General features: G+C 37.9%; 2 protein-coding genes across 3 annotated transcripts; one reads left to right on the plus strand and one right to left on the minus strand.

Annotated features, from left to right (window-relative positions):
* The first annotated feature begins 7,324 nt into the window (after positions 1 to 7,324).
* LOC129765250 (uncharacterized) lies at positions 7,325 to 9,408 on the plus strand. Its single transcript, XM_055765358.1, has 4 exons — positions 7,325 to 7,546; positions 7,603 to 8,374; positions 8,429 to 8,884; positions 8,946 to 9,408. The coding sequence occupies exons 1-4, from the start codon at positions 7,455 to 7,457 to the stop codon at positions 9,288 to 9,290; spliced, it is 1,665 nt and encodes a 554-aa protein (XP_055621333.1). The 5' UTR covers positions 7,325 to 7,454; the 3' UTR covers positions 9,291 to 9,408.
* A 4,564-nt stretch (positions 9,409 to 13,972) lies between these two features.
* LOC129765256 (protein C19orf12 homolog) lies at positions 13,973 to 14,847 on the minus strand. 2 transcript variants are annotated; one of them, XM_055765379.1, is made up of 3 exons: positions 14,781 to 14,845; positions 14,599 to 14,711; positions 13,973 to 14,538 (listed from the first exon to the last, which is right to left on the minus strand). In XM_055765379.1, the coding sequence occupies exon 3, from the start codon at positions 14,531 to 14,533 to the stop codon at positions 14,114 to 14,116; it is 420 nt and encodes a 139-aa protein (XP_055621354.1). In that variant the 5' UTR covers positions 14,534 to 14,538; positions 14,599 to 14,711; positions 14,781 to 14,845; the 3' UTR covers positions 13,973 to 14,113. The 2 variants fall into 2 exon arrangements, with proteins under 2 accessions (XP_055621354.1, XP_055621346.1); XM_055765371.1 differs by having other exon boundaries at positions 14,599 to 14,847.
* Positions 14,848 to 24,747: the final 9,900 nt, after the last annotated feature.

Consider the following 24,747-nt stretch of genomic DNA (forward strand, 5'->3'; position numbering starts at 1 on the left):
AATAAATGAAATCTGTTTATATTATCAAGAGTTTTTAAACTTTCCGCTCATCCTCAGTACTCCGAGGTTGTCAATAAAATAGTTGAGCTGCCTGTGAATACCAGAGTTGCCATGATGAAATCTGTGTGTTCAACAAAATCTTTTTATTCTTATTATTTTGTGAAGAAATATGTATTGATATCTGTATACAAATTATGAGTTGATGTTTTGAGCATACCCAGCAAACATTATAGCTAGCGTATATACAGCACCATATATCCCATAGTATGGGTGCCCAGCAAACATTAAGTCGTATGAATAGCTATAATTGGAGGCGATATACATACAACCAAGACACATTTGTATGATATATGATGCAGATAACTAGCATATACACACAAAAGTGGAGGCGATATACGTATATGCCATATTTTGTACGCATGAAAAGCCGTATATAACGATATGCGATGCTTTTTGGACTGATATGCGATTTGATACGACAACGTTACCACTCAATCCATCGATGACATGGAAAATCGTGTTTTTGCATTTTATGCGATTTTAGATATATATGATCGATATTTTGATTCATATTTTATGCGATTGTGATTTGATACGAAATTATATGTAACTTATCATGTGCAAAGTTATACGATTTAATGTTTGCTGGGTGGTATCTGATGCGCCTAACTGGCATATACACACAAAAATTGAGATGATATACATACATGACAATTGCTAGCGAATTAGTTTGGATGAATGTACGGCTTATACATGCATTTAGTACGACTATTGTCATACGTATATACGACATACTACAGGCAAGCAAAAAAACGAATGGTGGAGATTGTTCGTGAGGTTATAATTATTTTACAGTTAGAACTCGTACATATAATTCCAAAAAGATTTTATCGGATACGTCATTCCTGGGCCCTGTTGTATAACCAAAATTTACTAATAACATTAGTCTTGTAACTTGTAACTTGTAGATTACCGTTGCATAATGAATCCAGAAGTAAAACTAATATTACAAGTTGTTTACACTAATATCATTAGTGTTATATATTACATGTGAATATTGCATAAAATAATACAACAGCAAATTATTAATTTCGACTTTTACTTTTTTCTACAGCTTCGAGTGGACCAGTAATTTCATTTACAAGTTGTTTTTTTAAATGGTCGATTTTTTGTTTGAATTTTTCGAGTATGGAAAAGTACCGTTTCAACGTTTTAGATGAACCGAGTAACGGAAAAACAGAAAGGGGGTTATATCTGTGGTATAACCGCAAGGTTGACGTAGGACTATCGTTGGTTTAGTGATCATTTGTTTGAAGTTGAATCTGAATCAATTCTCAATTAACGGATGAATGAATATTTCGGGGAATCCCAAAACCAGAGATTTCGTCGGAGGCACAAGGTTTTAAGCCTCAATACCTCTTTGTCGATTAAACGAAGTGGTATGACTATCACCTCATTCGAAAGATAAAATGTCTACGAGTTATATGCCTAGCCAACTATTGATAGAGTCGAATGAACTGAAGAAGTTTCAAGTCTCTATAACTTAAGACAACAACAACAAATTATTGAAATCACACAAATCTATAAAGATGGGTACCTGCTTGATACCTCTGCTCAGTCATGAATTATACGCGGCTAGCAAAGCAAGATTCGTCGTCGTTTTTTTCCCGTTTCTTCTCCTCGACGCCCGCCAATAATCAATGCTGACTCGATCACATCCAAACGAAAAAAGCTGCGCGTGCAATTGTGTGTGTGGCAGCTGTCTTCAATGCCTCAAGCCTTTTTTGATGCTGGTGATTTTCATTTTCATTTTTATTTTAAAAGTGTGTTCGTTCCTTCTGCAAACCCATATTGTCATGCAAACTCCCCCAACTTGTAATACGAAGCTCAATGCCGTCAACGCGGATCCGCATGACCTAGCAGATACAGTAGAACCCTTATTTTCCGCGAAATAGTCGGGCTAGATCACCGTGTATAACGAAAATCGCGGATAATGCAATAAAATGAGATGCAATCTGGAAAAAAAGATATTTTAGCATGAAAACTATGTTTAATCAATACAGAAATTATTGAACTATCCATCTGTAAGGTCGTGTACATTAGTGATCAGATAATGTGAAAGCCATGACCAAAACAAAAGAGCAAGACTCTGCCACTCATTGACAAATTTCGGGAAGGTTTATAGAATTACTAGGGAACTTGCATTCGCGGATAATCGAGGTTCCAATGTACTTCTTTTATCGGCCAACAAGAATCTCCTGCATAATCAATGATATCAACAAGCTTAATATGATATCGATTGTATCGCCATTATACACAGCATGATCTTCTGATAAATGTCCCGAAGTTAGTACTCATAACCTAAATGCATTATCATACTTAAAACTTTCGAAGATTATCTATAGCTTTGGTCAAATCACGTGTTGAAACCATTGTTAATATACAAAAATCTAAATTTCTGTCGTCATTTAATGGTTAAAATGAATTTAAACAGGAATCTATCATAATAACCACGATCGAATCTAGTTTTTAAGCGCGTAGAATTACAAATTTCATCACTTTTGTTGTTCTGAGCTCTAATGTAGATGTCGCCCCAGCAAACATTAAATCGTATAACTTTGCACATGATAAATTACATATAATCTCGTATCAAATCACAATCGCATAAAATATCAATCAAAATATCGATCATATATATCTAAAATCGCATAAAATGCAAAAACACGATTTTCCATGTCATCGATGGATTGAGTGGTAACGTTGTCGTATCAAATCGCATATCAGTCCAAAAAGCATCGCATATCGTTATATACGGCTTTATATGCGTACAAAATATGGCATATACGTATATCGCCTCCACTTTTGTGTGTATATGCTTGTTATCTGCATCATATATCATACAAATGTGTCTTGGTTGTATGTATATCGCCTCCAATTATAGCTATTCATACGACTTAATGTTTGCTGGGGCATGAACTGATGCAGCTTTACGTAGGTTCGTCAATTACCCATTATGCATTCTGACTGATAGACTGGGAACTCCACCGGGACTCATGAAATATGTACATAACGCAAGTTGCAGCTTATTACATTCTTTGTAGATGGCGCATATAACCCTGTCCTTCCACTCTCTTTGAAGATTTATCCTTATTCCAAACACTCGTGATCCTAAACTCTGGTCTTACTCTATTAGTGAGGAGATTTGTTAGGAACTAACAGGTTGACTCAGGGTTCTGTTCCTACCACATAATTTCTTTTATTGATTTCCAAAAAACTTATTATGACCAGACAGCCTCCAATGTAGGAATAAAATGAAAAAAAAAAATCGGACACGGTCGTGGCTGCATTTGTTATCAGGCTTGGAAATGTTCTATAGTAAACTGTACGAAGCTTGTAAGCGATAATTGATGCGAATTTTAGCGAAAGAAAAATCAGGATAATAGAAGACATAATGATAAAACAGGAAGTGGGTTATATCTATGGTATAACCGCAAGGGTGACGTAGGACTATCGTTGATTTAGAGATCATTTGTATGAAGTTGAATCTGAATTCATTCTGAATGAATGAATATTTGGAGAACTTCGAAAACGAGAGCGTTACGTTGGAGGCACAAGGTTTTATGCATCCAATATTGGATACGGAAATATCCTACTGATGGGGAAGAATAATCTTCAGAAGCTATCCTGTTGATTGCGATTGATTGAAAAATCACAAAACCTAATGTATTTGGTCACAGTGTTACATGGATAGAAAACATTAAAATAAACTCTTTCATATGAATGTAATTTTAAATTCCCAGAGGAACTGGCAGATTATTTTCAGTAACGATTAGATATTTCCACATTTTCCTCGATACTGGAAGCCCACCAGTGGTTAATGCTAACTCGATAACCATCTGTTAATAGCACTTGATTGAAACATATTTGGTCACAGTGTTACATGGATAGAAAACATTCAAATAAACTCTTTCACATGAATGTATTTTTAAATTCCTAGAGGAACTGGCAGATTATTTTCCGGATCTTTCTCGATCCAAACGGAAAGAATTCCGTGCGTGTATGTGTGTGTGTGTAGCGGCTGCTTCGAGATCTTCCCGGGGAACCGTTTGTAGCATCACTCTCCTCCTGATGGATTCCCTTCTGGCCTAAGGTGCACAAACAGGCTCTTGGTGACACCGTTCATCCGCGCTTTCATGATAAATGAAGAGCTTCACCACAACAGCGATAACATGTTCAATTAGGACTGAGTGGATTTCCGAGCGGCGCTCGCTTATATACCGATTGGTGATTTCAATAGCCTATTTTGAAAGCAAATTTAAGACTATTGAAACAAGTTTTTGGATCAGAAAGTAACAAGTATAGAACGCGTAGACATTTTATCTTTCGAATGAAGTGTTTATCATACCATTTCGTTCAGTTGTTTAGGAGCTATTAACACTCAAAATCTCGGTCTCCGGCGTAACGCTTTCGTTTTCGAAACTTTGATTTTACACCCCGGTATAGAAATGAAAGACGTAGTCCTACGTCAATAAAACAAACTCAATTAGCGTTGCAGGTCGCGGAAGTAAAGTAATATTCCTACGTCTTATAAAAAAAAGCTCCAATGAGTCGAGAGTTGGCTAGTATTATTTTGCTTTGCGAGCTTCGGAAGTTAGCTAGACACTCAATGCAGATTAGTCGATAATCATTTGGGAGTAAAACACATTCTCAATACACTGATGAAGTCTTAGTCTACTGTAATATTGAGTGGTACGCTTCCTCTGAATGTCCTCCAAGCGGAAAAGGAGGAAGACAGTCAAGCTGAGAAATTGATGTTGGAAGAGACGCAGTTAAGAAAGGTGATTCGAGAATCGAGAGTGAAGTTGAACCGCCTGTCGATCATATTTCGCAGTGGGCAAGGTTATCATAGACAGACGAACTAGATCACTAGACCTCAGTACCTTTTGTCTACTTTGTGTGAATATTGTCTTATTAGCATAACGTTTATTTTATTGAAATAATTCAATGAAATTAATGGTTAATGAAAAACATAAAATATAGATGAAACAAATTTAAAATGGAATATAACGGCAATTTACATATTTACTTGAATTCATAAATAAAAACAGGAAGTGGATTATATTTGTTGTATAACCGCAAGGGCGACGTAGGACTATCGTTGATTTAGTGATCATTTGGTTTTAGTTGCATCTGAATCAATTCTGAATGAATGAATGAATATTTGGTGGATTCCGAAAACGAGAGCGTTACGTTGGAAACACAATCGTCAGCAAAAGAAGCAATCACTCAAAAATTGTATAATACATAATACATTGCTTGTATTGTGATATGATTTGTATTCCATTTCCAATAGACAAAATAACTGTTGCATCAAATCAGTCTACATAATTTTCGCGTTCGCTCATCCTTTCTCACAACGTACATTTCTCGTTTGAGAAATTGTTGAGTAAACATCGTTTGCCAGTGCGCGTAGAGCGGGAATTCCTTCTTTAGGTTCATTGCACCACTAATAAATTACCGAAAGACGTGGTCATACGTTGATCGCCCTTGATTGAAAAATCACAAAAACAAATGTATTTGGTCGCAGTATAATATGGATAGAAAACATTAAAATAAACTCTTTCGCTTGAAAGTATTATTCAGTTCCAAGGGAAACTGGTAAATTTATCTTCAGCAACGATGACATCTTTCCGGAATTTTCTCGATGCTGGATGCCGACCAAACGAAAAGAGTTCCGCGCGTGTATGTATGTGTGTGTGTGACGGCTGCTCCGATGTCTCAAGTGGAACCGTTTTTCAATACTGATACCCTCTTGGTCGCCTTCTCTGATGGATCGGCTTTTCTGCGCTCCCACACAGTTCGAAACTGAATGCGTTTCAGGTCAGGTAATGAATCACTCGATCCCTCGCCGTCCAGCTCGTCCAGCAACGATGTCCTCGCGAAAAAAGAAAGCGTTTCACCACCAGAACATCGCTTAAGTATGTTTTTTGTCCGTGATAGAATCGAGAAAAGATGTGGTTGACGATTGCAATTTGGAAGGCAAACAAGAGGCGAATGAACACTCTGAGCTTGAAACTTTCAGCGACTGAGCATTAATCAATTGAAAATTATATGATTTTCGCGATGGGAAACATTTTCCGTTACTCGCGCATCCAATATTGGATACGAAAATATCCTACTGATGGGGAAGAAAAATCTTCAGAAGCTTTCCTGCTAATTAATTACATTTGATTGAAAAAACACAAAACCAAATGTATTTGGTTGCAGTGTTTTATGGATAGAAAACTTCAAAATAAACTTTTTCGCTTGAATGTATTTTTTAATTCCAAGGGGAACTGGCAGATTATTTTTCAGCAACGATGACAGCTTTCCGGAATGTTCACGATGCTGGATAGCAACCAAATGAAAAGAATTCCGCGCGTGTATGTGGCAGCTGCTCCGATGTCTCAAGCGGAACCGTTTTTCGATGCTGATACTTTCTTGGTCGCCTTTTCAGTAGCATCACTCTCCTCCTGATGGATTCCCTTCTGGCCTAAGGTGCACAAACAGGCTCTTGGTGACACCGTTCATCAGCGCTTTCCTGATAAACGAAGTTAACTTCACCACAACAGCGACAACATGCTCCAATCGCTGTTCAATTATAACTGAGAGGATTTCCGAGCGGCTCTCGCTTGTATACCGATTAGTGATTTCAATAGCCTGTTTTGAAAGCAATTTTAAGGCTATTGAAACAAGTTTTTGGATAAAAAAGGAACAAGTATATAACGCGTAGAAAATATTTTTTTTCGAATGAAGTGTTTATCATACCATTTCGTTCAGTTGTTTAGGAGCTATTAACGCTCAAAATCTTGGTCTCCGGCGTAACGCTTTCGTTTTCGAAACTTTGATTTTACACCCCGGTATAGAAATGAAAGACGTAGTCCTACGTCAAAAAACATGTCGTAGAATATGGACAACAGGGGGAGGGGTATAGCCAATGTCCACGCTATTCCATGGAGGGTGAACAGGGAGTCGAAAATCCTGCTTTTTCTATGCACGTGGTATGTGGACAGCCCCTAACACATGGTCGAATGGAACTGTGGCGTATCTTGTTCAAAGATATTGAAAATCAACATGCAACAGATAGCGTAACGTAATTCTACATAAATTACGCCGTCATGTTTTGGGCACGATCATTCATCTTTTCCGCATCTATTGGCTGATAACTTGCATTTCATACTCAAAACTTTATATTGGGACTATTTGAACAACCCCGATGATATAGAACCGGTGTACAGCTTCCATTGCTGTAAAATTCCGAATTCAAATGGCAAGAAAAAGAGGATTCATCTACGTTCCATTGTTGTCTTTGTAATCATCGAGTCGAGTCGAGTTTCAAACGCATTGTTAATGCTTTACAACATTTCGACGAACCACTGCAAACTAGTCAACTGATAACTCGTGAGCGACAAAGTATGGGCATTACTGGACTCGCAACTTTTCTTTCGCGTCTTCCGGGCGGACGTTGTAAGGTGAACATTTTAGATGAAATTCGTAAATCAGGAAGGTAAGCTAAGGCTGCTGAATAATAGGATAGTTCTAATAATTGAGAAACTCATTTAGCAAAGAACCACTCGTTGTCATCGACCTCATAACAATAGTTTGTTCACTGAGCGGCCCTGTCGGTGAGCATATTTATGGCTGTCGGAATCAATTCGCGTTTGCTACGGCGGCTAAATTTTGCAACAACCTGATCGCGGCTGGTGCAAAGCTTACCTTCTTTTTGAATGGAAAGGTACAGGAGAGCAAATATGACTATTGGGTTCAGAAACAAGAGAAGGCGTATGCGGATTCTTTGAAAAAAATGGACGACATTCCGGTGAAACGCAATGGCCACATTCATGGGAACGTAACGAAACATGCGTTTATCACGGCACTGATCAATGTCGCTAGGAAAATCGGAAAACTAATTTTGACATATGACGAGGAGTGTGATCGACAGGCCGTTGCGTATGCGAGGAAACATAATGCCCTAGCGGTGATCACCGGTGATTCGGATTACTTGATTTATCAGGGAAGATGGCGAGTGTGGTCCAGCTCGGATCTAAATCTGAAAACGATGCGCACATATGAGTGGAATAAAGAAGTCCTCATAAAGGCGCTGGGTCTCAAATGGAGCCAAATGCCATTCTTTGCGGTTATCGCGGGGAACGACTACTTCAAACATCGACCGTCAGGAATGCGCACTTTTTACGAAGTTGCGCACATAGTCAGAGAATTGCGGTTGGAGCTCCGCTGCACCAAGATAACCATTAAATTGTTCGAGAAAATTTTCGGTAGAAAGAGTAAAAAGCTGAAACGTAATTTTGAGAAGGGAATCAGGATATATGATTTGGTACGTTTGCAGAATAATAACAAATTTGTATTATGACACTTTTTTTATTCACAGAAATATACCGTTCCGAAGGCAACTGTCCCTCCGGAAATGCGTCGTTTTCCAAACTACACGATATGTATTCTATGCAACATTCCTGGATCGGTACGATTACCGTGTCTGGATCTCCGAGATGCGGAGTACTCCCAGTTAGCACTGCAGATATATCGGCGTCAAGTTGGAATGCTCTTCTATCATCGGAGGATAGCGTCCGAGGACACGCTCACGTCACAGGTCCTAATCAAGCCTGACCATCACTCACCGTATCAACTCATTACGGTTACACCAATCTATCCTCCTAACGATGTGATAGTACCCCTCCCTAAGGAACTGTATTCGTCTAAATTGTCCAGAACGTGTAAAGTGAGACTCCTATGCTGGCTTGTATCCGATACACTGACCATTGGTGAAATATTACATATTCCTTGGGAGTTTTTGCTTGACGTTGTCACACTTTATTTCTTAGTGGAGGTAATATGAATTATCTAAAACGTAACATACAGAGATCCCATGTTTTTTTCTCTATTTCCAGAACAATGTTTTAGATGTAGAGACTGCTGATATTATTCTGATTACGATTCAAGACTATTGGAATAACACAATTCCTCAAGCCATGCCCTTGGAACAGCCAACAAAATGTAATGTACAAACAAGTTTTTTGTACGTTCATTTCTATTCAATGATTTACTTCTGTGCGGAAATCGTCGGACTATGTGAAGAATTTGATACATTTTTCCATTGCAAGTTCGATGGCGTATACTTCAACAGGATTGCAGACCACTTGCGATGCAATAACTCCTTGCTGGAAGTGGCTAGGAGCCATATTGGCAGTTATCGACGTTACAGTAAGTTTTCAAATCAGTCTGACTGTACCTAAAATTATAGGTAAACCTATGTGTTTTATTTTCTTGGTTCGAATTGATGTTATTTGACTGTTGTAATTTTTTTTCTAAGACGTGAAGACGTGAAAAAATAAATGTTATTTAATTGGTGTATTTCAGTGTTTTTTTTATTTCATTCCTGAGTGAATGTAGTTGTGTACTCCTACGAAAGAAAATATCGCTAATCAAAAGAGCATGAATAAATCAGAATCAGTCCCAATAAACCCTCCTATACTCGCGCACTGGTCTCACAGACCGAGAAATCATAAACTGCTGGTGGGAGGGACTGTGCATTTGATACAGTATTTGAGTCGCAAAAACTCCAGTGGCTGAGATCAGTCCTTAAATTGGTTTCACAGTATTATAATGAGCGCTCCATCGAGTTTGCGACAATCTTTTTAACTATACGCCTGTACTGCCCATGTTTGTATAGGAGACGTAAACGACAAAATGAACAAAATTGACCTTTTCGCTGTTTCGCATTCTACACAATGTAATACGTATGTTCAACATGTGAACAAACATTTTTTGTTCGAAAACATTTGAGAAACCGAGAAAAAACTTTTCGAAAAATCACTGTTTGTAAGCATAACAGACGTAGTTCCATACATCGTTCGAAAATCTACAATTGCCAGTATCATGTGCTATAGACTAAATCTACATTTGAATCACATTCTTTGAAGAGTCCAAACATGCCTTTCATAATAGTATCTTATCGCATAGCATTTCTAAATAGATGAATATAATGGCGGGTTTACATTAGGGAGATCTATAGCTATAGATGGATTTATTCACGTGAAAATAGGTGTAAACGGGTGAGAATAAATATGATACACTTATTCGAGGTATATATAATTTGAATAAACTGAGCATATGTAAACGCTTGTGAATTTCTCACTGGTGAGAAATCATTGAAGTTGGATGCAGTTCTACTTCAGGTGAATAAATTCACCGAAAATATGCATATATTCATTATAGAAGTTCACGCTAGTGTAAACGGTTGATGCGATTTCTATAAATCTCATCATATTTCTTCACATGAATATATCACTAGTCTAAACCCACCCTAAGAAATGATGACGATGTTGGATTAAAGAGGCTTTAAACGTTTCAGTTCATTCGCCTCTATGAATATAAGAAACCATTGAAACACTCCTTATATAATCTCTTTTCTCTGTTCACTGCACTGCGATGAACGTAGGGAAGCAATTTCGTTTTTTTATGTTGTAACTACAGTGGAACCTCGATTATCCGCGTGCGTATGTTCCGCGGTGCGGTTTATCCGCGAAAGCGAGTTCCATAGTAATGCTATGGACTTTCCCGGAATTTATCAGTGAGTGGTAGAATTTTACTTTTTTGTTGTGGTCATGGCTTTCACATTATTTGACTTCTGGTGTACACGAACTTATAGATGGATAGTTTAATGATTCCTGTATTGACAAAACATAGTTATCACGGTGAAATATCTTTTTTTTTTTGTGTTTTTGTGTTTTTTAGTCATTTATTGCGTTATCCGCGATTTTCGTGATCCGCGGTGACCTAGCCAGACTATTCCGCGGATAATCAGGGTTCTATTGTACTTAAATTTCTGCATTTGAATTTTCAAGTAGACAATGAAACAATCATATCATTATCACTCATCAAATTCGACATCGAATAATTCAACGTACTCAACATTTACTCATAACGTTGGTGTAAGTAAAAAAATCAGACTTTGAATAACCAGCCAGTTTAATTTACTTATTTTTATAATAATCAGTTACATAAATGAACAGTCCATTTTATCATGCGTTATCAATGTCAAACAATACTTCTTCAGTTTAAATGGTATCCAGCCTAGGAATTACGATTTAGATACAGCTGTTGTATAGAAATTTCACTGCAAATTCAGCCGTTGAATTTATTTTGCGAACATCTATTTTGAATACTTAACCCAAATTCAATAAAACACATTGTTATTTCTTTTTTGCTAATCTAATACAATTAATCTTAAAACTTTAACCTATTTGAGTCTCTGGTAAATTAATCCAATAGTCATGTTTATCTATCGGTATTACAGCCAAAACTTTTTTAATTAAAAATTGTCCGGTTAATTTTTGCACTGAAATTTAAATGAGCAATGAGCAAAGCAAAACTTAACCGGGTAAACGTATGACGTCCGACGCTCGCTAACGCTCGGTCGGACCTAAATGAAGGATCGTCTCATATGTTTCAAACTAACCGGGCAATAGATGGAACACAGGTTTGTTTGCGAAAGGCCGCCGCTTCCGACGGCAAATAATATTTGAATGCCAGTGCGAACAATAAAAATACTGTCTATTGTATTTCGGCTCCGGTGACGCTAATACGAAAATACCCTATTTTTTATTGTTTATTTTGTGATAAAGAGAAATTATTTATACTTTCTAATATCCGGTATCCAGCCGGATAGTTACCGGATATCCGTTTCATCTCTAGTTTAAATCGAGTTATGGAGAGGCATGACCACACCTTTAGGTGAATTAAATCATCCTCAAATCCTTGAATTATCATTTAAATGATCGTAGGTGAAGAAATAATTGATTTTATATACATTGTTGTGCATATGGCACTAGTAAGTTCTGAAAAAAAAAACAGATTGATCAATTTCACCCCAAAGTTACATATTGAAATTTTCCGCAAAAAAAATTCCAAATTAACGCTGGAGGATTTTTGAACAAAACATTCCATGTTTTGTGGCCTTAGCACCAGTACTGGCTTTAAAAATAATTGGGTATAAATCTAACAAAAACATTCGGATATATTCACATTTTTCTGAAAATAGTGATCAATTTGCCCCCGGTTTACGGTAATCAAAAATTTATTCTCTACAGCGATGAATTATTTAGATGATGGAAAGACTTGGCGAATGATTATGATTTTTGGAGATTTTATCATGGAAGTTGTTATATTCCAGATCAAAGTCCTGTTTGGCAACTGTCTTCCGACTGTTCCGTTGTCCACATATTGTTCTTCGTAGAAAAAATCCATTCAATCGGTTTGGTATTGCCAGGCAGACACAAAATATGATCAGTTAAAGTCATGAATTTCTTACACTCTAGAAAATTGTTCATAATATCCAAAAATATTTACACCGAACGATTTGCAACTGACACGGATTCGTGGTACCACCTTTTTATCTAATTAATTATAGATAATTTAATTATTGTCCACTCATGAAGCTAAATATTTTCACCTGTTTGGGCTGGAAGAATTATACTAATGCTATTTTGAATATCTGATCATTCAGGAATGGACTTTAATGCAATCCATTTATACTGTTTTGCTTCTTCTAGACTAGCCTTCCATTTTTTAATATTCCCCAACGCAGTATCGTAAAAATTTTCCACTGTTTTGATAAATTTTATGTTGAATAATTAAAATAAAACGATCAAAATAACCAGCAACTTCAATAGGAGATACGTCACCTCTTTTAAAAAGGTCAATAAGTATTTGAATGGTCTGGCTGATCTCTGGTAAAAAGCCATTATAGTACAACAGGACCTTTTCATGTTATGGAAAACACATACAACATCCACGTCACGTTCACGTTCCGTCACGTCACATTGCGTCAATTATTCTATCATGAAATTCCTATTGAAGCATTCACATACACCAGCAACGGCAAGTCGAAGTTCCCGTTGCCGGTGTATGTGAACGTTTGCATAAGAACTGCTTGGAAGAATAATTGACGCAACGTGACGGACCGGAACGTGAACGTGACGTGGATGTTGTATGTGAATCGCGCTTTATGGTCATTCAAAAACAATATATTAAAAATAATGAATCTTCTTCATACTGAAAATATGGTACAAATTGGTAAAAAGACAGGACAATCAAAAAAGGTCGAAGGAACAGTACTGTCCCGTTAAAAACGGTACGTTTGGTCAGCCTACGTAAAAGTGAAAATCAAATAGGGAAGCTACCTTTTTTTTCTCAATTTTTTTTTAGAATAAGACTACATGACAGTCGTATTCGAAATAATAACATCAAATAAGTATTCACAAGCTCCCTTGGCCGAGTGGTTAGCGTCATAACTAACATGCCGGGTGTTCGGGTTCGATTCCCGTTCTGGTCGGGGGAATTTTTCGTCAAAGAAATTTCCTCCGACTTGCACTGTGATTACGCGTATTCTGGAGCTTGCCACTCAGAATGCATTCAAGGCGTGTTATTTGGCATAGAAATCTCAACTAAGTACTAATAAAAATGACGCAAGTAATACTACGTTGAGACGGCGAAGTTCCTCTAGGAACGTTAGTGCCATTGAAAAAAAAAAGTATTCACAAATGTTCAATAGCTGTAATCAGTAGTGGTTTAATTTATGGAATGGCGAATTCCAGCCAAAGCGCTAAGCATCTTTCGTTTATCAAATACCACTAACTTTCCCAGAGGAACATCCCCTTCTCATCGAAGTAGCTTCTGAAGTAAATAAATACTCAGTTGAAATTCCCCTGTCGGAAAACAGATTTGGAATGAAGTTTGAATGTCAAGTTCAAAGATCCGCGTTTAGAAATCCAAATCCGACAGGATTTTTTTTTGAATTTTGTTCACCCGAACAGAACGTCTCCTACTTAATCTTTTTGAATGAGATGAGTTTATCTTTGCTTCGTATTATAATTTGTATAACATAAATTTACCTCATAATAGAACTATGAATGAATACTAGGAAAACGCAATGTTTATTTGTTAGCATGCCCTATTTCGTTACAAAACTTATATGCTAATGAGTTCATTTTACACACTTGTAGGAGTTCTGCAAAACGCACCGGTGCTTATGAAACTTTCTCCTAGAGACTTTAAATCATTCTATGTGCATTTTCAATTCGTTTGTCACAAACGACACAACCGTATTGAGGACAGAACGTTGTGCGGCGTTATTATTCATCAGTAACGGAAGTAACACTATCAGGTCGGTGGGATGAAATTCAGACAGTGCATCTATGATTAGCTCTTTGAGCATTTCACGTTGTCGTTCGCTCATATCGTATCGTATGATATCGCTAACTGGACGGAATTTGCCTCTGTTCATGTAAGCCGCACTCACAGCTCCGAGTGTGCCACCAATGGCTAATCCAACTGGTCCACCCAGAATTCCTCCGACAAAGCTACCAGCGCCACAAACTGCAGCCCCTTTTGCGCTGCATTTCATCGCAACGCGCATATTCTCTTGGTCCGTAAGAACTGTTACTGCATCCATGAGCTCCCGAGTTTTGATAGGCATTTTGTCTGGCGGAAATAGATATTTGAGCACATATTGCGTCGATACTGAATACTCATAAAACCAACTTTAAGGCACAGTAAAATTCCTTCTAGAAGATTATGGATGTTGCAACAAGGGAGGCCTGTGACTAACAAAATTTTCTAGGAGACGTGGCCAGATGGAATTACACTTGAGTGTACTAAAATATTTGAATATAATGCCTGATAACGATTATCAACGAAATAATTATACTACAACACAAACGTACATCCAAAATCTAATTTCCACTAAAGAAAATACGCTTCAGAGGTTTTCGACAAACGTCAAAACAGCCAATTAAAAAAAAACAAACATACATTCGCGCAAGGAGCTGGAATTGACAGGTGGTTCGTTTTCGACAGTATGAGGATAAGGCATGGAAGATGCGAGAGGGGATGAAAAATGACAGCGACTATTTTTGTTTATAAACAAACCAGGTCCAATTTTTATGCTATATAGCGTTTTCTGCACACCAACAATTACCTACGCTGGACCGGTTTAATTCGAATTAGCTGTTGTGTTTCACAACCCGCACGATCAGGTGAGTCTCCAGCTGAAGAAGCAATCGTCAGGAAACGACATGCCTGGATATCCAAACCGTACCGCTGCGCTCACTCAATCGTAATGGGTCGTCAACGACTAATGTGATCAAAGCAAATGGAACTAAGAGCAGTACGGTACAAGCCCGCCAGTAGTGGCTCCTTCATATACCCACTAGCACAGCTCCCACAATCGTTGAATTGCCAATCCCAGCAAAAACGGCAACAACCCTCACGTCCCGTAAAACAGCAATGAAGACAATAACTTGCAGCCAGTCTTCCGTGTTTCACAAAAAAACACTGCGTCCAGGATAAACATGTCCACGATGCTGTTCGCAGTTTTGTGTTTGAATACAAACATGATTTTTTCGTACCTATGTTTGAAAATGTTTGTATGTTTGAACATACGATGTTTAATCCCAATGTTTCACATGATGTTCGAACATGGTGTACAGTTTCTCTTGCATTTTCACCCCAAGCACCGGCAGTGCGTAGAGTAGAAAAGCGAATCGGACACCACACCACCACCACTCAACGCGTGGTGTGTTGGTATGTTGACATGGAGAAAATGCTTTCCTATCATGACAATGGATGCTTCGTCTAAAATATTGGACAAATTAATTAAACCTCTATATCTGTTCTGAACAAAATAAACGTCGATTGATATCAAAGTTTTTCACAATTGATATCATTATTTAGTGCACGCATCAATTTATATATTGAATTCATGTAACATTCGCTATTATTAGCTATTTGAACAAGTACTAAAATTGAATAGAGCGTGCCGGAGATGTTTAGTTAACCACAACAAATTTTGATTACAATATTTCTATAATTTTAATCGAATATAAGGTACCACAATTATTCAGCAGTAACATGTTAGGCGTGACGCTAATCACTCGACCACGGGAGCAACCATTTTGGCTGGATCTTTGAATACAAATGGCTTGTTCGCGACGAACGCGACCCGAGCTATAAAACGAGCGAAGAAAAGGAGAAGAAAGGATGATGCAAACGCATGCACACATAGCATATGCAGTGCAGTGTAAGTGTAGCTTTTAGTTTTTTCCTTCATTCAGTTTGTGATAACATCGAGAAATTAATGGTGTGTTTTAGCCGCTGAAATTTCTCTGCAGGTTCTGCTGTGTGCCGCTGAAGGTTGCATCTAAGACTAATTTTTGGGTATTTATTTTTTTTTGGTCTGCATTTGTACGACGTCGCCCGTTGTGCAGTCGGTTCCCCAGACTTTAATTGCCAACATGCACGCAAAAAAATTCTCATAGAAAGCTTCTTTCTATTCAGAGAATGTTTCTCTGCACGAAACCAAGGATTATTTAATCAGACTTGCAAAATATGTATGAACTCATGGCCTCTCAGCTCATGTAATTTTTGTAATGCGAATTAAATTTCAAGTTCGTTTCTGTGAAAACGAAACGAAACGAAAGCAATGAATACTGCGACATCGGGTGATATGTTTGTACATGATGTTCTTGAATTATAAACATCGTGTTTGTTTTCACATGTCTATGTTTGTGTATCATTGTTCGTGTTGGGGATAGACACTCAACACAAGCGAGAATCATGTTCGAATTCAAACAAAAGCATGGAATTTTCACATCGCGTGAACATGTGTAAGTGTTTTTCGGAAGACTGCTTGCAGCAGTCACCGAAACACAACAATGATGCCATCAGCGTAAACAAACAAACACATAGCGGTATGCACTCTTCATTGCATGCCATTTGTTATCTTCTTTCTCGGAAACGCTAGCCGTTCATTTGGCCGCTGTCAATTCGAACTCAAGTAATGGCTGAACAACAATTCTGACATAACGTTCCATCTTATTATACCCAAGACGGGTCTATGGTACTAGGTGAGGCCGTTTCGTCACTAAAGGTGGCCGTACACTGTTTGCCCGGAGGTCAAATATTTGATATTTTTGTTTGTTTACGCTGGTGGCATCATTGTTGTGTTTCGGTGACTGCTGCAAGTTATTGTCTTCATTGCTGTTTTACGGGACGTGAGGGTTGTTGCCGTTGTTGCTGGGATTGGCAATTCAGCGATTGTGGGAGCTGTGTTAGTGGGTATATGAAGGAGACACTACCGGCGGGTTTGTACCGTACTGCTCTTAGTTCCATTTGCATTAGTCGTTGACGACCCATTACGATTGAGTGAGCGCAGCGGTATGGTTTGGATATCCAGGCATGTCGTTTCCCGACGACTGCTGCTTCAGCTGGAGACTCACCTGATCGTGCGGGTTGTGAGACACAACAGCTAGTTCGATTGAAATCGGTCCAGCGTAGGTAATTGTTGGTGTGCAGAAAACGCTATATAGCATAAAAATTGGACCTGGTTTGTTTATAAACAAAAATAGTCGCTGTCATTTTTCATCCCTTCTCGCATCTTCCATGCCTTATCCTCATACTGTCGAAAACGAACCACCTGTCAATTCCAGCTCCTTGTGTAGTAGCAGTTTGTAGAGAGACGCCGGCAGCATTCCGATACTGTTTGCAAACAATACCGACAGCAATTCCAATATGGCTGAAAGTGCATTTCATCAAGACGGGTCTATGGTACTAGGTGAGGCCGTTTCGTCACTAAGTTGGTTAGGGGAGCGCTATATGAAAACAGTACGGAAGAAAGCAGAAGGGGTATTATTTTCTTGAAGCGTGAAAGAGACTGATCACGAGCGAGCTTGGGCACAAGCGTATTGTGTTTTGTTTACAAAGAAAACACAGTAGACTTCCAAGATGGCTGAAGAGTGGTTTTAGCAAGTTGGCCCACCCTAGGATATATTTCTACGCGCCTTGCATTTCATATGATTGTTTCACCTGGTATATATAGGGGCGCCCAAGGCGCTTGTATAAATGTATAACAGGTGAAGCAACATCATCTTTTCAAGAGAAGGGGATTACGGTTTGTGGAGCGGGGGTTGTTTGTTTTGTTATTGCTAGGATACGCCATTTTTGCATATTCACATGCGAGAGTAGTGGATGAACTGGATGAGAATGAAATTCTACAAAATCATCCCGTCTTTTTCACATAAATTCGCGAAAACCGACGAATCGTTCGAATAAGGCGGCAGTGACACTGGATGCAGAAAAGTGGTCGTACGAATTGTATGCAATAGTGAAAGTAAGGAGCGCTATATGAAAACAGTACGGAAGAAAGCAGAAGGGGTATTATTTTCTTGAAGCGTGAAAGAGACTGATCACGAGCGAGCTTGGGCACAAGCGTATTGTGTTTTGTTTACAAGGAAAACACAGTAGACTTCCAAGATGGCTGAAGAGTGGTTTTAGCAAGTTGGCCCACCCTAGGATATATTTCTACGCGCCTTGCATTTCATATCATTGTTTCACCCTAGGTAGTGCGGACTGAATCAAAACGGCTGTCAAAAAAGATCCAATTGAAATGTCAAAAGAGATCCAACGATCAGGAGTGTTATTTTTCTTATGATAATCAACACTATAAAAGAGGTATTGTTGTCAGGGGCAAAAAAAATTAAAATAACAAAATGAACGAACTACATTTTTCCGTCAATTGTTTGATTAACCATTGTATCTCTGAAAGAGCATCTCAGCCTTTCACTGAGCTACGCCTTTTTAATGTCCCCTCTCTTTGACATAACGTTTTTTCGAACGAAATAAAAACAAACGAAGTCAGAGTCACGTAAATGTTTACTCCTGCGATTTGAAAATATTCGATAAAAAGTGGAAGGAAGAGATGCCAGATTATTTTTAAAAAAAGTCTGTAAAAACATGTGAATGTCTGTTAAAAATGTGGAAAAGTCTGTAAAAGTGTGCAGATCTATAGAAATGTCTTTTAACGTTAATTTTCACATATTCATGAATACTTTGTACATCGTGATGCACGTAAGATTGTATTTTGTTCTCAGATCTTCGTCAAAAGTGGTAATATTGTTCTTTATCGCAAAACATTAGACTCGTATTTTTTTATTTTTTCATTGGGGTGCCCATTTCCATTTTAGGGTGATCCAAAAAATCATTTTTTTTCCACTTTTTCCCAAAATGACTTTTTTCTAAAATTTATAACTTTCGAACCACTTAACCGATTTAGATGATCGACATATCAAATTGAAGCCAATGAGCTTTAATTGAGAAATATTGAACTTGCAGATAATATGGATCCTATTTTCGTAATTATTGATTGTAGTCGTTTTTAATGTTTTCATGGCTTTGGACTAGGGGGCGCTATATTTTTTTATATTTTTTCTTGGAAGCTGAGAATTTTTTACATAAAATATCTCGATATCAGAGATGCTATTTTTTTCGTTTTTGAAATATGATTTTTCAAAACTAATCGATGGTTCGAAAAACAAATTTTCCCCATTTTTCCCACTACAAAAACATAACTCTTGAACTATTGGACCGACTTATATCATCGACATATCAAATTGAAGCTTACGAGCTATTTTTCTTTGGAAAAATGTTACTTTTGCGAAAAAATTGAATTCTTGTTTTTGTAATTATTGATTGATTTATTTTTTCATAGTTTTCTCGTTTAAAGATAGGAGCGCTATTTTTTTTATATTTTTTATGGAAAGCTGAGGATTATTAACCTAACATATCTCGATATCAGAGATGTTATAATTATCGTTTTTAAGTTATAAATTTGTAAATTTAACATGTTTTAAGTCTTCGATCAATATTCATATGTGACTAAACTAGAACTATGCTACTAGAATCCTTCCCGCAAGTGTGATATTTTTTCAAATTTTGCTTATTGGCTTCAATTTAATACATCGATCATCAAAACCGGTTCAGTAGTTCAAATGTTATGATTTTTTGCAGAAAGTTATTGGACAAAGGGGGAAAAATGATTTTTCGAACCACCATTACTTTGAAACATCATATCTAAAAAACATAAAAATAGCATCTCTGATATCGAGATATGTTATGCAAAAATCCTCAGCTTTCAAGAAAAAATATAAAAATATAGCGCCCTCTAGTCCAAAGTCATAAAAAAAATAAAAAACGACTACGATCAATAATTACTAAAATATAATAATTTTTTTTCGCATGTTAAATATTTTTTAATAAAAGGCTACGTCAATAGCTTCAATTTTATATGTCGATCATCTTAATCGATTCAGTGATTCAAAAGTTATTAATTTTCATTTGTGAATTTTGGGAAAAAGTGGAAAAAATTTATATTTCGGACCACTTAATAACTTATGTGTCGTAAGTGTGTTTAAATGTTTCAATGGTCTACACATACATACATACACATACATACGCGTTGTTAATTTTTACAAAAATCAGTATTTCTTCGTTGATATATCGGACATCCACCAAGGCTTGCAGTCTTGTCGTTGATGAAATTTATAAGAAAATACAGTGTATATTTTCCATCCGCCATGCAAGGCTATACAAGTTTTAGATCCCCACACGGCCATGAACCATGTCTGTGGTAACAATAACGAACAGTAACCCATATTTCGTCATGAGCAGACCCGAAAGCGAATGTAAATTGTTGAGAATAGAATGAAAATTTTTATTCGATTTTGTTTTAATACTTAGAAGACAAAGTCCTGACCCTAGCTTAACTATTTTTCAATAAATCTCCTTGCATTTCAGCAAAACAATCTTATCTAGAACAAAAAATAATTATCAGAGACAATTTTCGTTCAAGGTTTTTCGTTACCTGCAGAGAATGCAATTTTTCATTAATTGTGAATAACCGTATCCTCTCTTTCGTCTGCAATTATGTCAGGGCAAAAGTACTTATGTGTATGAGTTCCAAACTTCATACACACCAGATGGGCCAACCAGAAAGACTGCCGGGCCGCAGGTTGAGTATCGCTGGTCTAACGTCATGTGTATTGATATAAACTAAATATAATAACTTTTCTGTATTAAAACTATGGAAAAATGGCATATGGTGAGTCAAATATCTTTGATGTGATGAATAGAGCCCTTTTATTTTTCAAAAACCTGTGAAATATTGTTATATCCAAAGTCTACAACAAAAATAAAAAGTGTTTTACAGATATGTCTGTAAATTCACAAACATATTTGTAAATCTGGCATCTCTGGTGGTCTAAGAATTTATTGCAAGAAATCGCTTGAAAACATGCATGAATTTGCTTGAAAATGATGTGGATTGAGTCCGCACCACTTAGATGGGAACACTAGATGAGAGAACTATTTTGGTGTGTTCAAATTAACAAAAACTCACCTTCACATTCAGCTGGATGAAGTCACTCAAAATCTATCTTCGAACTCTTTCGGTAGCGATTTCAAATGAGGAAAGTTGCTGTGAGCTAAACAAAAACAGAAGTTAATTTAAGAGCTCGATTATATTGTCAGAAGACACTATACACCGTTGAACACAATCCATGGCAAAACACTCCATGACGACCTCGTGCGTCTGTGATCATTGCTTCGCTTTGAGCAGAAACTTTTATCCACTGCAGCTAAATAAAGAAGCGAAATAAAAATTTCAGTGTCCATACCAATTGCAAATTCTGCTTGATTTCAAAATCAACAAACAAACGTCAAACGGCACACACATACTAATATATGGGGCGAAAAATTGCCTGAATTGTACTAATACTAACAGACATGAAAAACAACTGTCAATTCGCGTGGAGCTTCGTGCTCCGCTTTTGGGAAATGATAGTGATAATTGATTTTCGGGTGCAGTTAACACATATTTAAAAATTAAAATTATGAATGAAAATTAACATTTTCTTATGAAATATGTTCTTAATGAGTTACACGTTACACGTTCTTTTGTAAGTGATGAAAACCCCCTGAACAAGAATTGTGTTTGTTAATAATTTTATATTACAATGATGAGTTTTAATGACAATATCAAGAAAATTATACAAAAATGGTTAAGTAAGAGTCAGTATTACGAGTTTTAACTGATCACATAATATAAAGTAAAAATTTTCATTAAAAATTTGAACAATTTAACTGTCTTAAGGTCTGATATTCTCATAGAGAATGATTTACTTTCCCAAACCGGTGTCTGTACCAGACGTCAACACAATACTTGGTGGATCACACCATTGAGGATAATGGCGGGTTCCTTCGGCTGAAGGAAGCCTGGATGATAGCTCAGGTTTATACACGAAATTACACGGAATATGGTACTTAAGGAAGACCATTGGATGTGGCTTGCACTGGAGAGTTAAAACACATTGGAACAATCTCTAAACACGGTATTTATTTTGGCGGTCTAACACGGTAAACGTTTGGATTTGGAATGAAAGGTATATTGGTAGGAATCTTCTTCATGCACGTATTTGTTTGTATGCGTTCGCGTCGGGCTACTGTGCTGGTTGCGGATGCGTCATACACCAAACACTGCATTTAGAATGAGAGGGATAGATTTGGATGGGAATAAGGATAGGGATCGGAAAGGGAAAAGACTTTGTTGGATAACTGCTCCTCTTTCGCGCTGTCGGTCGCGAACATACTCCCCCCGGGCTTAAATCGGAATTGGATCGCACAAATCACCACGAGTTGCCCAGTATCTATGACTGGAACATGGAGGGGAATGGAATTCCAGGTAACCTCTCGTGGTGGACAGGAATCATTCAATATGTTCCGCATTTCGTCATCTGTCTTGGGGAAGGATGCAGCGAAAACAAATTGACACGGTTGACAGCTCCGGGATGAATTACAATCGCTGTTATGATGTCCTTTACGCAGGTAGTTGTAACATATTTTCAGCTCATGGATTTTGGCTTGTCGTTTAGGAACGGATATCATACTAAGTACTCCAAATTTATAGTTGGGGTGCGCACCGACACACAGGGCACCGGATGGCTTGGCATTGATAGCACACATTTCGGTATGTGCACCTTTCATCGCGTTGTTGGGTTTCGTTATTGCATAGGTTGGTTGAATGGCATAATCACATGATGGACTTTCATAGCATTCAGGGATGACATAGCTTTCATCAACGATATCGGCATAGGTTAAAATCACAGCTTCTGGAATAGATGTTTTCCACATCTTTCTGGTATCGTTCTTCAGTACTGACACTTCGGTTAGATTCTTAGCATCTGCTTCAAAATCGGTGGGAAAATGTATATCGTCAAAGGCCACTGCATTAAAACGCGAAAAAGTCTCAGGCTCATCTTCATCTGTAGATGTGCGATCCGCTAATGGCTGCTGCTGAACAATAATGCGGGGATGATCGATTGGTGGAAATTCAACTTGCTGGGGGATGGAAACTGGGATCGGACACATCGTTTGCATCATACGTTCGACCAGGACACATGTTTCGTAATAGTGTGCCTCAAAATCAAGGTACCATTCATCATGTTCTTTGAAATGATCTTCGTGACACATAACGTATATTCGATGATGGAGGGCGACACACTCTTCAAAATGACGTTTTGAATTTCTCGCATAAACGCTCAAACTTGCGGCATCAATTTCGATTTCACTCACCGCCCCACAGACTGCGCCTCGAATACGCGTTATTTTTGCCTTCGCACTGTCACGTAAATAAATCAGTCTTTCTACATCCGCCATTTCTTCTTTTGGATTTACTTGCATTTGTGTGTGTTGCATCAATGAGATCATATGAATTGGAGAGAAAGAACACTTGAAAACACACACAATGGTATATACACGATTTCAGGATCGTGCACGTTCGGACACGTTACAGAACGGCGCTTAACACACGGCGTCGTTTGTTGGTTAGTTTCTTCTTTTCACGGGATACACGGATTTTTCGGGAAACACTACACTGGAAACGTCTTTTTTCCTCCACACAAGCCATGGAAAAACACACAACACTCGGTTGATTGCAAGTCACAAGTTGCTGGGAGCAACGGAAGTGGGCGCTCGGTTGAGCCAACACATTGTAATTACCACGGCTGTGGTTCACTAATCCGGTTCGAAGGACCAAAAAATGGTGGATCACACCATTGAGGATAATGGCGGGTTCCTTCGGCTGAAGGAAGCCTGGATGATAGCTCAGGTTTATACACGAAATTACACGGAATATGGTACTTAAGGAAGACCATTGGATGTGGCTTGCACTGGAGAGTTAAAACACATTGGAACAATCTCTAAACACGGTATTTATTTTGGCGGTCTAACACGGTAAACGTTTGGATTTGGAATGAAAGGTATATTGGTAGGAATCTTCTTCATGCACGTATTTGTTTGTATGCGTTCGCGTCGGGCTACTGTGCTGGTTGCGGATGCGTCATACACCAAACACTGCATTTAGAATGAGAGGGATAGATTTGGATGGGAATAAGGATAGGGATCGGAAAGGGAAAAGACTTTGTTGGATAACTGCTCCTCTTTCGCGCTGTCGGTCGCGAACAATACTACTGTCATCGCGTATAATGCTTATCCGGTCACCGGACATTGCAGTCGCAGTGGACGGCTGTATCACGGCGCCGTGAAGAGGTTGGTACGATCGAAAAATTTGCCATTTGGGATTCTAACCGGTCCGGCGGAAACCGGATAATGTGTAATCGCCCTTACACGATCAAACTGATTGACAATAAGTGTCTTCAATATCGTGACAGCTAGGCTTTCGACATCCGATCTAACCTCAATCAATATTTTGCCACCTTACACGGTCAATATCGCCCTCAACCCGAGACAACGAAAATATCCGCGATGGCTAGTGGCGACATTCGTGTTTGGGATCCAAACTAT

The sequence above is a fragment of the Toxorhynchites rutilus genome, chromosome 1 (assembly GCF_029784135.1).
Source record: "Toxorhynchites rutilus septentrionalis strain SRP chromosome 1, ASM2978413v1, whole genome shotgun sequence".
In the NCBI taxonomy this organism is placed as follows: Eukaryota; Metazoa; Arthropoda; class Insecta; order Diptera; family Culicidae; genus Toxorhynchites; species Toxorhynchites rutilus.